The following is a 15,114-nucleotide window of genomic DNA, read 5'->3' as shown; positions in this document are numbered from 1 at the left end:
GTGGTCATACCAGTTAATAGAAGAATACTATTTCTGGCTAGGAGATATGAAAAGTGTTTTTAATGCCTGTCCTTTAAGTTGATATTTGATTTAATGTATACATTTCATTTTTAACTTACTACCACCATGGTGGGTCTCATCAGCAAGAACGACGAGTCAGCTTACAGAGAGGAGGTGCAGCGACTAACAGACTGGTGAAGAGCCAACAACCTGTCTCTTAATGTGAACAAAACAAAAGAGATGGTTGTTGACCTCAGGCGGGCACGGAGCGACCACTCCCCGCTGTACATCGACGGCTCCTCGGTAGAGATTGTAAAGAGCACCAAATTTTTTGGTGTTCACCTGATGGAGAATCTCACCTGGTCCCTCAACACCAGCTCCATAGCAAAGAAAGCCCAGCAGCGTCTCTACTTTTTGCGAAGGCTGAGGAAAGTCCACCTCCCACCCCCCCCCCCACCCCCCCATCCTCATCACATTCTATAGGGGTTGTATTGAGAGCATCCTGAGCAACTGCATCACTGCCTGGTTCGGAAATTGCACCATCTCAGATCGCAAGACCCTGCAGCGGATAGTGAGGTCAGCTGAAAGGATCATCGGGGTCTCTCTTCCCGCCATCATGGACATTTACACTACACGCTGCATCCGCAAAGGAAACAGCATTATGAAGGACCCCATGCACCCCTCATACAATCTGTTCTTCCTCCTGCTGTCTGGGAAGAAGGCTCCGAAGCATTCAGGCTCTTACGACCAGACTATATAACAGTTTCTTCCCCCAAGCTATCAGACTCCTCAATACCCAAAGCCTTGCCCTACTGTCCTGTATAATATTTATTGTAATGCCAGTACTGTTTTTGTGCACTTTATGCAGTGTGTAGGTCTGTAGTTTAGTATAGCTTTCTCTGTGTGTTTTGTTTTATTACGTAGTTCAGTCTAGTTTTTTGTACTGTGTCATGTAAACCATGGTTCTGAAAAACGTCTCATTTTTACTATGCACTGTACCAGCAGTTATGGTCGAAATGACAATGGAAGTTGACTTGACTTGTCACTATCCCAAAAGAAAGTGGTGGAGATAATCAGACGCGTATCACCAAGTACAGTTCCAAACTTTTGTTTGTGATCCTCAGTTGAACTACTCTTTGTCAAACAAAGACTGTAGAGAATGCAGATGCTGGGACCCGGATCTAAAACACAAACTGCTGGAGGAATTTGGCAGGTTGTACAGCACCTGTGGAGGCATAGGAACGGTTGATATTTTGGGTCAAGATCCCATGTCAAGACTGTGAATGGAGAGGATAGGTGTAGCATAAAGAGGTGAAAGGGATGGGCTGTCAGGTTCTAAGTGGAACAAAGTGAGCCAATAGAGGGGTATAGTTGGGAGAGAATGACTGGTGGGTAATAAATGGAGGCAGATAAGGAATGAAGAAGAGTTGGTCAGGTAGGTGTGAAAAGAGTGGAAAACTGGAGGCAGCTGTGGAAGGATACTTAATGGAGACTTGTGAATCTGCTTGGAATCTAGTAAACAGGGAATCTGATAAGTGGAACCAGATGAGGAGGGAGCATGATGGGCAGATAGAACCAGTTTGGGGAGGGGATAGGAGGCCCAGTAGATTAAATGTGTGGGTGAAAGGCAGATGGGGTGGAGGAGAATAAAACTGGATCATGGAGTTTGGGGCAGAAAAATAGGGTGAGGGAACCCGGGTGAATCATAAGGAGAGTGAAAGGAAATGAAGTGGGGTGGGCTGAGGCGCAGGTCACCTGAACACACTCATATTCTCTTCGTATAGTCTTATGGATGGAAGAACAAGTGTCTGTTCTTTTAAGTTGGCAGCCAACCAAGCTGCTAAAGTATGGGGTACTCATTGTAACTCATGACGTAGACAGGAAAGTTTCATAAAATAAATATAAGTAACAAGATAACATTTTCAATTTTAGATACCAGACCTTCACAGAGGGTGAGAGAAGTTTGGATAGGTACAGATAAAATGTATTAAAATGGTTTACATTAGGTGGATAGCTGGCGGTGGTCTCAGATTAGAGATTCAAGGGGAGAAAATAATGTACTTAAAATCAAAAAGGATTTATGTTAAATGGCTGAAAATTGACAAAAGAATGACACATTTAATATGCTGACAAAAGAACTCGGGTGATGGGGGTAGCACAGGAAAGAATTCTTTTATACTTAAGTGATAGAGAATTGAAATGCATTGAATAATATGTTTGGTGTAGTGTATCTAACTGTACTGCTCTTGGAGACAGCAAGTGCACATTTGATGGATTCATGACCTGTGCATTTAAAAATATTTGTACCCAAATCCTACGTGAAACCTGACTATTCAATAATATCCATTTTTATAATTAACCCAGATAATTTTTTGATTAATTTCTCAGAATCTGGAACCAACAAGACTGGACATTTACAGTTGTCAACCTGTAGTCTTAGTAGTATTGACCAAATAGTTAGTGTTTGGGCAGATTAATCAATTGTTGCAGAACTGTGTTTGACAGGGCCCATCTCTTTTGACAGATTGAGATGTTGCTGAAGGAATACCAAGTGTCTGGAGATGTAGGAGAAGCTGAACGTTGTCTGCGGGAACTTGAAGTGCCACACTTTCACCATGAGCTTGTGTACAAGGTAACAATGAATTCTTTCAAACATTATGCAAATGGAGCACAATTGGGTTTAGGATAATGATTGAGATGGGTATGAGCATGGAAAGTCTAGGGTAATACAGAAAATTAGATTTTAAGGAGATGAAAGTAGAGCTGGGAGAAAATAAAATGGACACACTGCTGGTAAATGATCTAGGAGAGCAGTAGAGCATTAAACAGTTCAACTGAACTTGGGGAAAAATAGTCACAAGGATCTCTAATAAGACACTATGGGTCAGGTAAGTTTATAACGGTGAAACTGAGGGCCAGGAAAGGCATATTTACTAAATATGTGAACAATGTGAATGAACTGGGAGAAGATAATTAAGAAAAAATGAAATAAAGTGCAGTAACTCAATATGAAGGTATATGCTGATTTGGAGATGCACTTTAAGGAAGCAAGATAATCCATTTGAGGGCATTTAGATTGTAAATGCTTCCTTAAGAAGACAGACAATATGATGCTTGATGTATTGACATGCATTACTCATCTGATTCCAGCACAGCGGTTGGGGGGGGGGGGGCGCGAGGAAAAGACAAACTTCACATAAAGGCTTTGGTACTCTGAACAAAGTTGTATGGTTCTTATTCAAATCAGCAGCGATCACTCAAAGCATGTAGCAGTCTACATGGCTGTGCAGATTAAATATGAGAACAAAATAACTGTAAGCTGTTACTCTCCAGGGCTGATGACATTGTTAACTTCAGTGGTTGCTTTCTCTAAGGTGTTCTTGATCACGTGTTCTAACCAATTTGTGTTGGTTACCTTTTTGACATTTGGGGCTTCTGTGGTTGGTTTTGCAATTGCAATATTATTTGATAAATTCTAAACACCACATTAGCACAAGGTGAAATTGGAAGCAAAAAGGGGGGGGGGGGGGAACCATTCCTTTTCAGTTTTACCCCAATCTGTCCTTCCAAGGTTCTAGAGTCACCTTCTGCAGATCTGAACTTTGGGTAATAATCTCTCCTTTGCATAAGTTATTAGCAATTCTTTCCTAGAGATGGTTCTGTTAAAGTAACAGAACCACTGAGTAAAGCAGTCAGTATCACCTGAGTTTTTAATCAATTGCTGCTTTTAGCGCTTGACTGCATATCTAGTTGTAAGCCATGAATAGTGAAGTGTAGGTTCCTTAATTTATCAATAAGAAATTTATTTGGAACCATTGGCAATGGTGTTTTGAGGATGTCTGTGTATATTTAGTAGTTTGTTTACAAGCATAAGTAGAAACAACTGTAGGCCATTCAGACCTTTATGATTGCTCAGCCTTTCACTAAGATTTTGTACCTTGCCCACCACGTTTCTGTGTCACAGCGTACCTCTTGATTTCTTTAATATCCAGAGTATCATTCAATTGAGTAAGCCCACACAGTTCTCTGAAATATACAAGGTGAAAGCAGATTTTTGGGATTGCTTACCCAAAGTTTTCAAGAGAACGCTGTATATTACTGAAAGATAGGTTTGCTATTATGTAAACGTTTTCACAGAACTAGTAAGACATTCAGAACATCTGTTTCTGTTGCGTTGAAAAGCCTTCAGTAACTATTGTAAATGTTTAGTACTGATGCTTGTTTAAGATGGTCCAATGTTGATTTTATTTTCAAAATATTTAGGCTATAGTGATGGTTCTGGAATCAACAGGAGAAACAACCTTCAATATGATACTAAAGCTGCTGAAATCCTTGTGGGAATCTATTATCACCGTGGACCAAATGAACAGAGTAAGAGTGCCATCTACTGGGTAGCACTGCTGTTGTACGTTATTTGTTCTGGTAGCCTCAACTGGGATAATTATGCATCAAGTTTCACAAGACTAACTGAATACATGTCAGAAAATAAACTTTGCAAGCCCTTTTCTAAATGTTCAAATTAGAAGAGCCACAGTCGCACGTGTGAACAATAAAGAATTAATAGAAAGAAAGAGCACATCCTTGGAAATAAACATGAACAGAATCAACGTTTTGAATATATACATACATACACACAGTGGCAGCTTTTTTGGATACCTCCTGTTTGTGATCTTCTGCTGTAGTCCATCAGAGTTCAGCTTTGTGCATTCTGAGATGTTCTTCTGCACACCACTGTTGTTAACATGTAGTTGCCATCCTGTCAGCTTGAACAACTCCGACTTCACTCCTCTGACCTCTCATTAACAAGGCATTTTCGCCCACAGAACTTCCATTCACTGGATGCTTTTTGTTTTTCTTTGTAACATTCTCTGTAAACTATTGAGACTAGTGCAAGAAAGTCCCAGAATATAGTAGTTTATAAAATTCTTAAATCACCTCTGACACATCATTCCATGATCAAAATCACTTAGAATACATATCTTCCCCATTCCAATGTTTGGTCTGAACAGCAATTGAACCTCTTGACTACAACTGCATGCTTTTATGCAGTTAATATGACATGATTAGCTGATGTTAGATATTTGCATAAACCAGCAAGTGTACCTAAGAAAGTAGCCACTGAGTGTATTCATGAAAAGGTTTTTAATCTGAAATTGTCTCTTTCCATGGATGATTCCTGGCTTGCTGAGTTTATTTTTGTTTTTATTTGATAGTGGTATTTAGGTTATTTTGATTTTTAGAAAAGAAGGCTAATTGAGGACCCATGGTAGACTTAATATAAACAGTGAGTTGTGCTGTACAGTTCATTAGACTATTTTTCTTTATCAATACAATATTCAAAATAGAAATTCCTGTAAATACTCAGGGTATATTTGTGGAGAGAGAAAGTTTGCTTCAGACTGACCTGCTGAGTTTTTCCAAGTACTTTGTTCTTACTTATTTTCAGTATCTGGATGTACTTTTGACTTTTCATTCCCTGAAGTATTAGAATATTTGCCATTTTTATCATTATTAACCTGTTTAAAAGTTATATTTAACTTGGGCTGACATCGGGTGATCAGTTTGTTCCTGATATTCGATGGTAACCTGATTTGGCTGAAAGATGGTTTAATCCTTTCTGCTATTTATCCAGCACTTCAATGGGGTACTGGAGTATATTGAACAAAGTATATTATAGCAGACGGTGGAGGGGAAAGCATTGTAGCACAGTATATTGAATACATGCGGCAGCATTGTGGGAAAATAAAATATTGCTGTTATTAAGTTTTATGAACATCTTTCTTTGGTTTTAGGTTATCTAATCATTTTTTTAAAAGTTATTTTCTATCCTGAGCATGTATAGTGAAACCTGTCTCATAGTAATTTAGTTAAAAAAAAGTGGTAAAAGAGTTGTCATGCTTTAAAAAGTACAGTTTACTTTTTAAAATAGCTTTTTCAAATTGCAGGGCTTTGAGCGAGTATACAAGGAAATTCCAGACATCCATTTGGATGTGCCGCAGGCTTATGCAGTAATGGAACGGTTCGTGGAACAGTGCCATCAAATGGGGATCATAGTGAAAGAGCTGAGAGATCTTTGTCCATCTCGGTGAGTAACATTGTAGTGGATCACTCTTCACGGGTCACTGTGTAAATGGCATTTTCAAACTGGATTTCATCATCTCTTGTGAGTTAGTTGCATATACCACAAAAAGATTTTTAAAAGATGACTATTCAGAAAAACTAATTCTTAAACCCTCTCTGCAGCTAAATGCAACCTCCCAAAGAATATTTATTACCATCTTTTGTGCCACAAGCAAGATTTCAGTGATGTTTCGTCTCTCCCATGTATTATAAAAATGTAGATTTATATAAGAGTACATGCTTTTGGTATTAATGGTAATCCAAGTCATATGACCTATTCCCACAGCCATATTGTTGTAGAGTAATGCAGCATGGGAATAGGCCTTTCGGCCCAACAAGTCTATCTTGACTGGGCTGCCCACCAAGCTAGTCCCAGTTGCCCATGTCTGGCCATTATTCCTCTGTACCTTTCATATTCTTGTACTTATTCCATTGGCGGGGGTGGGGGGGGGGGAGAGAAGTGAAGGAGAAAGCCTTTGAAGAAATACTCAGCCTTTGTTTAGAAAACTATAAATGTAAGATAAATTAAACCTTGAGTGGAAGAGCACCCAAACAAAAACCAACTTTCTCCTTCCAAATTTAGATTGTCCTTAAAACACAAGAGCTGGAGAATACTATTGAGAACCTACCTGCCCTACACAAGTAAAAAGCTGATTTAAAAAACTTCACAAGATATTAGCACGATAGGTTACATAAACATGGCTTTCCAGTAACACTTTAATAGCATATGCTAAATCCTTCTAGTTGTCAAAATGGCAGCTTATTAAATATACAATTAATTATTCTGTCTTTTAAGTTCTACTTTGCAATCTTTCAGGCTCCAACATGGGGCAACAACCTGGAAGATGAGCATTGTGGTCTGTGGATCTCTACATTTACAATTAATTCCATTCCATCTCTGCCCCAAATACAATTCTAGCACACAAAAAGCTTATGTCACAATTGTTCTTACATTACCAGGAATTGGTAACATACCTATTTTATTTTTCTTTCAGGGGACGCAAACGTTTTGTTAGCGAAGGAGATGGTGGACGTTTCAAGTGAAACAGTTATCACACATGTACCTGATTTTCTTTTTTTCTGCAATCATATTTTGATTATAGCTTTTCAGTCCACAGAGTTCACATTACATGTGAGCTTTGGGGAGGGGTTAAACCTCATTAAATATTTTCGAGTGCATTCACTGCGAGAATAGAACCAAAAAGCACTTAATATGTAGGGTATAGATTTTCTTTTTCCAGGGGCGGGGGCAACGTTGGAATTTAATTAACAAATGCCACATGCTTGTGGTAATTGAAAATAAGCTGCTTAAGGGTTGAAGTAATCTGATCATTCCATAGTCTTGTACAAATATCACTGCCACACCTTTTTGAATACTATGGTCTTCAAAAGGACTGGTTGATGTACTGAAATCTGCATTGATGGGTTACACATGCTATGTGTAATAGATCTCTCTTGGCTGCTAATGCTAAAAATGTGCTTCGTGCAGTTTCAAAGCTGGACTACCTTATTTCTGTACAAGTTCCAGCAGAATGTATAAAATATCTCTTTGACTTTCATTAAATATTGATTGAGGATGAATTATGGCTGTTGATGTATTTTTTTATTGCAGAAAATTTATATAATGTGACGGGAAGATGAAAAACTATACAAGTAAAATTGTGCTGTTGAGTTTTTTTAAAGAGATACAGCATGGTTAACAGCCACACGGCCTAATGACACCAGTATGCCCAATTAATGTACTAACCCGTATATCTTTGGAATATGGGAGGAAACTCACAAGATCATGAGGAGAACACACAAACTCCTTACAGACCATGGCTGAGTCTTCCAGTGGACATCCATTTCAGTTCTACTTCCCATTCCAAAAAGTCAGTCCATGGCCTCCTCTACTGCCACAATGAGGCCATAGTCAGGTTGGAGGAGCAACAACTTGTATTCTGTCCGGGTAGCCTCCAACCTGATGCCATGAACATCAATTTCTCGAACTTCCAGTAATTGTGCCCCCAGCCCCTCGCCATTCTCCATTCCTGTTCCCCTCTTACAACCTTGTCTTCTTACCTGCCCAACACCTCCCTCTGGTGCTCCTCCCCCTTCCTTTTTCTTCTGTGGTCTTTTTTCTTTCCTTCCAGCTGTTTATCTTTCATCAACTTCCCAGTTCTTTACCACCCCTCCCTCTCTCCCAGTTTCACTTGTCACCTTTTACCTCTCCCCCCCATCTTCTCACTCTGATTTCTCCCATTCCTTTTCCTGACTTCTCCTTTTCAGTCCTGATATGACTACTCTTTCTCACAGATGCTGCGTGACCTGCTGAGTTCCTCAGCGTTTTGTGTGTGTTGCTTTAACCCAGGTCACTGACATTGTAATAGCAAGGTACTGATTGCTATGTTATAATGTCTCCCCAAATAAACAAAACTTGCAACATTTGGAAATAAAGTTGAAAACTGAAGATAGCACAATTATAATATTTCTATCAAGTGGCTTGGATTTAATGAACAGTAATGACATCAAAAAAAAACAGAATGTGAAGACTTAATATAGACAAATGACAAATGTACATTGAATCATCATCATTTAGATAATTGATCAGTTCATCTGCTCTGATGAATAATGCTGGGATTGTTTGGTATTTAACTTTGCCAACACATAGGCAATGAGTTATCACAGCAGGAAGAGTATAGCTTTGGCAATGAAGCATGTCCTACAAATAATGAATTTACATGGCAGTCTGGAACTGAAGCTTAAAACTATAACTTACTGATTCAACTGAGAATTCTAGCTACACTGACTGCAGGAGCTAAGTCAGATTAAATGATTTTCATTTTATATGAACAATACAGTAAGCTATGTTTTTTAATCCTTTAATGTAATTTGAATAACTAATATCCTGTATGTCAGCATTAGCCAACATCACAAGACTACCTTTAGCTTGAGTTTTGGAGCTCTTAATTTTTTCCCCATACACCATTATGATACATTGTTGAGCTGGGAATCAGACTATCTGCTTCATCATGTATATCACATAAGACCCTACAGAAGGTCTGTTTTTTAAAAAAAAGTTTGTGAATAACAATGACCCTGACATTTGAATTGAACCTAATACCAAAGTTTGATTAAGTAAACATCACAATATTGCTACAGCTTTATTTGGAACATCTGAGGTCAGTTTTACAGATACAATCCAGTACTGTGTGTTAAAGTGATCTTACTGCTGTTCTCTTTGTGCCAATTCCTGTTGCCGTATGGTTGCCTCTGCTTCCCTTTGCATTTTCTCCATCTTTTCAAGTGTTACTGATTTAAGTGGCAGCAGCTTTGGCTTACAGAGTACCATTGAGGGAACATCCTCGAAGGAGAGTTGACCTAATGTGAATGAATCGAGGATTACAAAAAATCTCTGCTGGCAAATAACTGTCACTTTTTACATTCAAAATGTAACTGCAACTGCTATTTTTTTTTAAGTATTTGCTGAGTTTCAAACTATTCCAGATGTCACCTTTTTTATTCTGGAGACAGGGCACGGAATAGCCACGCCGCGCCACAATGCCAATTTAACCCTAAGCTAATCATGGAACAATTTACAATGATTAATTAACCTACCTGGTATATGTTTGAACTGTGGAAGGAAACCTGAGTTTCCAGGGAAAATCCACTTATTCCATGGAGAGGATTACAAACTCCTTACAGATGATGCCACAAACTAATACTGTCACGCTAACCACGCTACCGTGGTGCCCAATGTTTCAAAATACCTCCTTGCGACACTAGAAGGAAGCCATAAGGGTACCTCCCCCACTGCCCTCCCTCCTTCCTTTTATCCTATGGTCCATTCTTCTCTCCTATGAGATCCCTTCCTCTCCAGGACATTACCTTTCCCATTTGGCTTCACTTATCACCATCTAGCTAGTTCTCCTTTCCCGTCTTGAAGACGGGTCTCAGTCTGAAACGTCGACTGTTTGTTCATTTCTATGGGTGCTATTTGACCTCCTGAGTTCCTCCAGCATAGTGTTGCACCAGTACAAACATCATTTAAAAAGTTTTATGTTCTACACACTATACAACACAGCAATTCTCAACTTTTTTTTTAAAGTAATTCTTGCAACATTCACTAAAATTAGTTCCAACTGGTAGGTACACACAAAATGTTGAAGGAAATCAGGAGGTCAGAAAGTATCTATGGAGACTGATTTCCAAACCTCCTGTGTTTATGATCCAAATGGTAGATGTTTAAGATCAGAATCGGGTTTAATATCACCAGCATAGGTTGTGAAATTTGTTGTCTTCACAGCAGCAGTACAATGCAATACATAATAGACTACTCTTAAACAGGTATTGTATATTTTCCAATAACTGATTTACTATGTTTTTTATTAAAAACAATTAAGCATCTGATTTACTAGGCCCTAAAGTTTCTAATCTTAAGGTGCGGACTGTAATACTGTAGATTATCAGATAACAAATTATCAATTCAAAACGAGTGTGTGGTAAAGCTGAACAAAGACATACCTTGTTTAGGAAGGACTTCCCGAAACATGGACTTTATTTCAGGCATGTTTAACCAGATCCACAATTTTACCTAGGATGTTTAATTTTCTGAAAATAAATGATTTAATTATGAATTTAACATACAATGTTGTACAATATGGAAAAATAAAAAAATTAAAAAAAATATTGAAGCCCTGTTCATTATTACAGCTTGAATTGTCCCTGGGATGTGCAGAACAGAGATGCAGATATGGGGCAGTGGAAAGTAAAAATGGGGGGGGGGGTGCTGTGAGAAGGTGGGGAGGAAAATGGGGAAATAATGTGGGAGAATATACTGTGGGGGGTGGGGAGGAGATGTTGCCAGGACTGGAGCAACTGAGTTGTGGGAGGAGGTTGAGCAGGTTGGGACTGTTTTCACTGGAACGTAGGAGAATGCGGGGTGGCAAATAATTGGGACACGATATAGGGAGGATTGAAAATGCACAGGCAATGCCAGAAATGAGGACACAAATGAGGTGTCAGAGGAAGTCAATGGGGGAAGCAGCAAGTTCCTTCAGCACTATTTTTCACTCCCAGGATCACCCGCAGTGTCTCCATGGGGCTACAATGGAAATCACAGCACCAGCTGTTTCTCCTACAAACGCTGGAGAGGAGGAGCATCTAGCATCCCAAACTGCATATACCACGTAGCACTCCACTCCCCTCCCATCTTTCCTCTTCTACCTCCCCACCCCTTCTCCCTAATCCTCCTACCCCTTCTCCCCAAACCTCCTACCCCTTTCCTCCCCAACCCTCCTACCCCTTTCCTCCCCACCCTTCTCCCCAATCTTCCTACCCATTTCCTCCCCATCCTCCCACCCCTTTCCTCCCCACTTTCCCCATCCCTTCTCCCCAATCCTCCTACCCCTTTCCACCCCTTCCTCCTACCCCTTTCCTCCCCACCCCTTCCCCCAATCCTACCCCTTTCCTCCCCACCCTTCTCCCCAATCCTCCTACCCCTTTCCTCTCCACCCTTTCCACCCCTTCCTCCTACCCCTTTCCTCCCCACCCCTTCCCCCAATCCTACCCCTTTCCTCCCCACCCCTTCCCCCAATCCTACCCCTTTCCTCCCCACCCTTCTCCCCAATCCTCCTACCCCTTTCCTCTCCACCCTTCCTCCTACCCCTTTCCTCCCCACCCCTTCCCCCAATCCTACCCCTTTCCTCCCCACCCTTCTCCCCAATCCTCCTACCCCTTTCCTCCCCACCCTTCCCCAATCCTATACCTTTCCTTCGCATCCTCCTACCCCTTTCCTCCCCACCCCTTCCCCAATCCTCCTACCCCTTTCCTTTGCATCCTCCTACCCCTTTCCTCCCCACCCCCTCCCCAATCCTCCTACCCCTTTCCTCCCACCCTTCTCCCTAATCTTCCTACCCATTTCCTCCCCATCCTCCCACCCCTTTCCTCCCTACTTTTCCCCATCCCTTCTCCCCAATCCTCCTACCCCTTTCCTCCCTACTTTTCCCCATCCCTTCTCCCCAATCCTCCTCCCCTTTCCTTCACATCCTGCTACCCCTTTCCTCCCCACCTCTTTTCCTCAATCTTCCCACCCTTCCTACGCCCTATCCTACCCCCTTTCCTCCCCACCCCTCCTACGCCCTATCCTACCCCCTTTCCTCCCCACCCCTCCTACGCCCTATCCTACCCCCTTTCCTCCCCACCCCTCCTACCCCCTTTCCTCCCCACCCCTCCTACCCCCTTTCCTCCCCACCCCTCCTACGCCCTATCCTACCCCCTTTCCTCCCCACCCCTCCTACGCCCTATCCTACCCCCTTTCCTCCCCACCCCTCCTACGCCCTATCCTACCCCCTTTCCTACCCCCTTTCCTCCCCACCCCTTCTCCCCAATCCTTCCACCCGCTACCTCCCTCCTCCAACGCAGACGGATTCAGCACCGACCCCGAACGCCAAGGGCCCAGACTGGCTGCGTCGGCCGAACCCTATCGCGCAGGCGTCTGCTTCGCGTAACATCAACAAACGCGCAGGGCTGGGGCTGCTGCGCCAGGATTTATTTCATTGTCCCGTCCCCAGTGTCACCTCAGGACTGCAACCCCACAGCTCTCCCGGCCTCTCCGCCAGTGGAAGGTCTTAGGGACAGCACCTGTATTCATAAAGGTAAATAAACCGAAGAAGAGAATAATCAAACACTGGAAAGAAAAGCACAAATGGCTAATCACGTTTAACCTTAATTTTAATATCACTTTCCCTTTGAGCCTCTTTAACATAGTTTATCGTTACAATAGCTGTGTTCGTTGTGTTGCTACGGTTTTCAGATTTGTAACCGTAGAAATATCTGAGTTGTTCCTTGCGTTGAAGAGGACAGCGAGAAGAGCTCGGCATGAAATATGGTACAAATGTCCGCCTCGGACTATAGTTATTTGTTCTTTTGTTGCCCGAGTGTTTATTGCTAACAATGTAAATGGTGGTTACACCAGATTCATATTCGTTATTGTTGCTAGATGACGGGAAATGTATTGTTTTGCGGTACAAAGCAAAGAAATTCAAATCAATAAATTTCAACAATAAGTAGTGCACAGATGGGAAAAACCAGTTAGTGTTCATGGGTTGATGGACCATTCAGAAATCTGATAGCGGGGGGAAGAAGCTGTTCCGAAATCGTTGAGAATGGGTGTTCGTGCTCCGGTAACTCCCCACTTTCCTTAAAGAAAAGGAAATGCCCTGTTGATGAGGGTCGTTGTGATGAATAGCGTCTTCGTGAGAAACTACCTTGATGTAGGCACTGTAGGAAGACAAAAGCACAAATGTAACACTTTCCTTTATTGGTGTGTGCGTAGAATAAAGAGCAGGGAAGTCATGCCTAAACTATAATACATTTAAGTCTGCCCTGCACGGTTCTATAGGAAATACGTATTTAATAGCGGATGAAGAGGGTACACAGGACATTGCCAAGGCTTAAGAACAATCAGCAATGCTTTGCTTTCATTGGAATAATGGAGAATGCAGGGACCTAGAGACAAAGCAGTTATGACATAGAAACGGGACATTCAGCCTACATGGTCTATGCTAGTCTGGTCTTCTGCCTGGCCTCATCGATCTGTACCAGGACCACACCCTTCCATATCTCTCACATCCATTCGTAATTAAACCTTTCTTAAATGCTCCAATTGAGCTTGTATCCTCCTCTTCTACTGGCAACTCCTTTTGCCCTCAGATTCCCCTAAACTATATCACCTTTCACCCTACCCAAGCAGAAAAGAAACATCAACTGCATAAAATGATGAGTACTCTTTTAAGAATGAACAAGAAGAAAGCTATTTTCTTTAACATAAGGCTATAACATAACATTAACAGGTTTAAGTTTATCTTTAATCTTGACTTAACTTTAAGTGAAATCTAACTTTGATAGGTTAAAGTTAGTTGAGGACTTCCTTTACTTAATGGATAAAGGAGACCTTGATCTTACTTGCTGAAAGTGTGGAGGCAGGATGTAGATAGTCTCTGAATAAAGGATTATGGCCCAAGGGTTGAGAAGTGGGTGTAACTATACCAAAATGCCCACTTTCATGCAACAGGGTCATGACAAGTAAATGACATCCTTCTGCACCTGAATATCTGTGATTCTGCAATAAAAATATATCTATCAATACATAATTTCTACTGCATTTTTCATCAGAAATATCTTGTGTAGGCCCAAGGACAGGTGTGTCAAGTCTGAAAACTGAACTTTCTTTGGACACATCCATAAACTTTAACCAAATGTAAGAAATATCCCATACCTAGGAGCTCCCTGCTGCAATGGTCCACATTTTATTATAGAGTTAAAGACCACCACAGCCCTTTGGCCCATCTACCCGCACTTGAACCATAGTCCTCTATATCACTTTCATCCTTTTACTGCCCGAAAGTCCTCATACAGTATGTTACAATTGGACCAATATCTACTCATTCTTTGAAAAGTTCTAATACACCATGAACATGATTACAAAAGTTTTTGTTGCTTCATTGGTACAACATTGGCAAATACTGCACTTTTCCACTGATTGTGGTCATTGTCTAGCACTTTGCTGGAGCTTTTGGCTTGCCCCATTATTTGAACTCCCACACCAAAAATATTTTTGTTGCAGATTTCAGAAGATGGGTTCAGATATTCATCGCTTGTTGATGTCTGTGAGGTCTCTGGGAACTTGGTGAACAACAAATTATCTCCTCGACCAATGGGATTTAAGAACTGGGAACTACGGCGGATTGATACAGAAGGTAATGGTGTGAATTTGAGTAAAGCCATGAATAGATAGAAAATCTGAAAGAATAAACAAAGGAACATGGAGCGATGCAGCAACACTGAAGTGATTGGTGCTGCTCAGGTAACTTGGGTTTGATTGCATGTGTGCGCGCACAATTTGTGTCTTCTGCCAATGACTGAGTGGGTTTCTCCCCCGTGCTCTGATTCCCTTCTCCATCCCAATGTCATTTACCCTGGTGCAGGCAAATCAGGGAATGTGGGAGACAGAAA

At 41.3% G+C, this 15,114-nt stretch overlaps 3 protein-coding genes across 10 annotated transcripts in view; 2 read left to right on the top strand and 1 right to left on the bottom strand.

The window, feature by feature from the left end:
• The window catches only part of pdcd4b (programmed cell death 4b), a 50,351-nt gene extending 42,650 nt beyond the window's left edge, over positions 1 to 7,701 (top strand). For all 3 annotated transcript variants that reach the window (XM_059946982.1, XM_059946981.1, XM_059946983.1), the window contains exons 8-11: positions 2,525 to 2,632; positions 4,264 to 4,371; positions 5,946 to 6,085; positions 7,116 to 7,701. In XM_059946982.1, coding sequence (XP_059802965.1) covers positions 2,525 to 2,632; positions 4,264 to 4,371; positions 5,946 to 6,085; positions 7,116 to 7,164 — 405 coding nt within the window. In that variant the 3' untranslated portion in view covers positions 7,165 to 7,701. The remainder of the gene's footprint in view (positions 1 to 2,524; positions 2,633 to 4,263; positions 4,372 to 5,945; positions 6,086 to 7,115) is intronic.
• Positions 1 to 12,653, bottom strand: part of bbip1 (BBSome interacting protein 1) — a 29,276-nt gene extending 16,623 nt beyond the window's left edge. For 2 of the 6 annotated variants that reach the window (XR_009507366.1, XM_059946984.1), the window contains exons 1-4: positions 12,540 to 12,653; positions 10,624 to 10,710; positions 9,330 to 9,480; positions 3,938 to 4,026 (exon numbers count right to left, since the gene is read on the bottom strand). Coding sequence is in view for 5 of the 6 variants with exons in the window: in XM_059946984.1 (XP_059802967.1) it covers positions 3,938 to 4,026; positions 9,330 to 9,480; positions 10,624 to 10,669 (286 nt within the window). In the remaining variant the exon portion in view is untranslated. Of the gene's footprint in view, positions 1 to 3,937; positions 4,027 to 9,329; positions 9,481 to 10,623; positions 10,711 to 12,504 lie in introns of all 6 variants that reach the window. The other 4 variants (XM_059946986.1, XM_059946988.1, XM_059946985.1 and 1 more) reach the window with 4 other exon arrangements.
• Positions 12,625 to 15,114, top strand: part of shoc2 (SHOC2 leucine rich repeat scaffold protein) — a 168,310-nt gene continuing 165,820 nt past the window's right edge. Inside the window, exons 1-2 of the mRNA XM_059946980.1 lie at positions 12,625 to 12,755; positions 14,726 to 14,858. The gene's annotated coding sequence lies outside the window, so the exon portion shown is untranslated. The remainder of the gene's footprint in view (positions 12,756 to 14,725; positions 14,859 to 15,114) is intronic.

Source organism: Hypanus sabinus, chromosome 22, assembly GCF_030144855.1.
Source record: "Hypanus sabinus isolate sHypSab1 chromosome 22, sHypSab1.hap1, whole genome shotgun sequence".
In the NCBI taxonomy this organism is placed as follows: domain Eukaryota; kingdom Metazoa; phylum Chordata; class Chondrichthyes; order Myliobatiformes; family Dasyatidae; genus Hypanus; species Hypanus sabinus.
The sequence above is the reverse complement of the archived record's forward strand: the minus strand, read 5'-3'. Positions and strand labels throughout refer to the sequence as shown.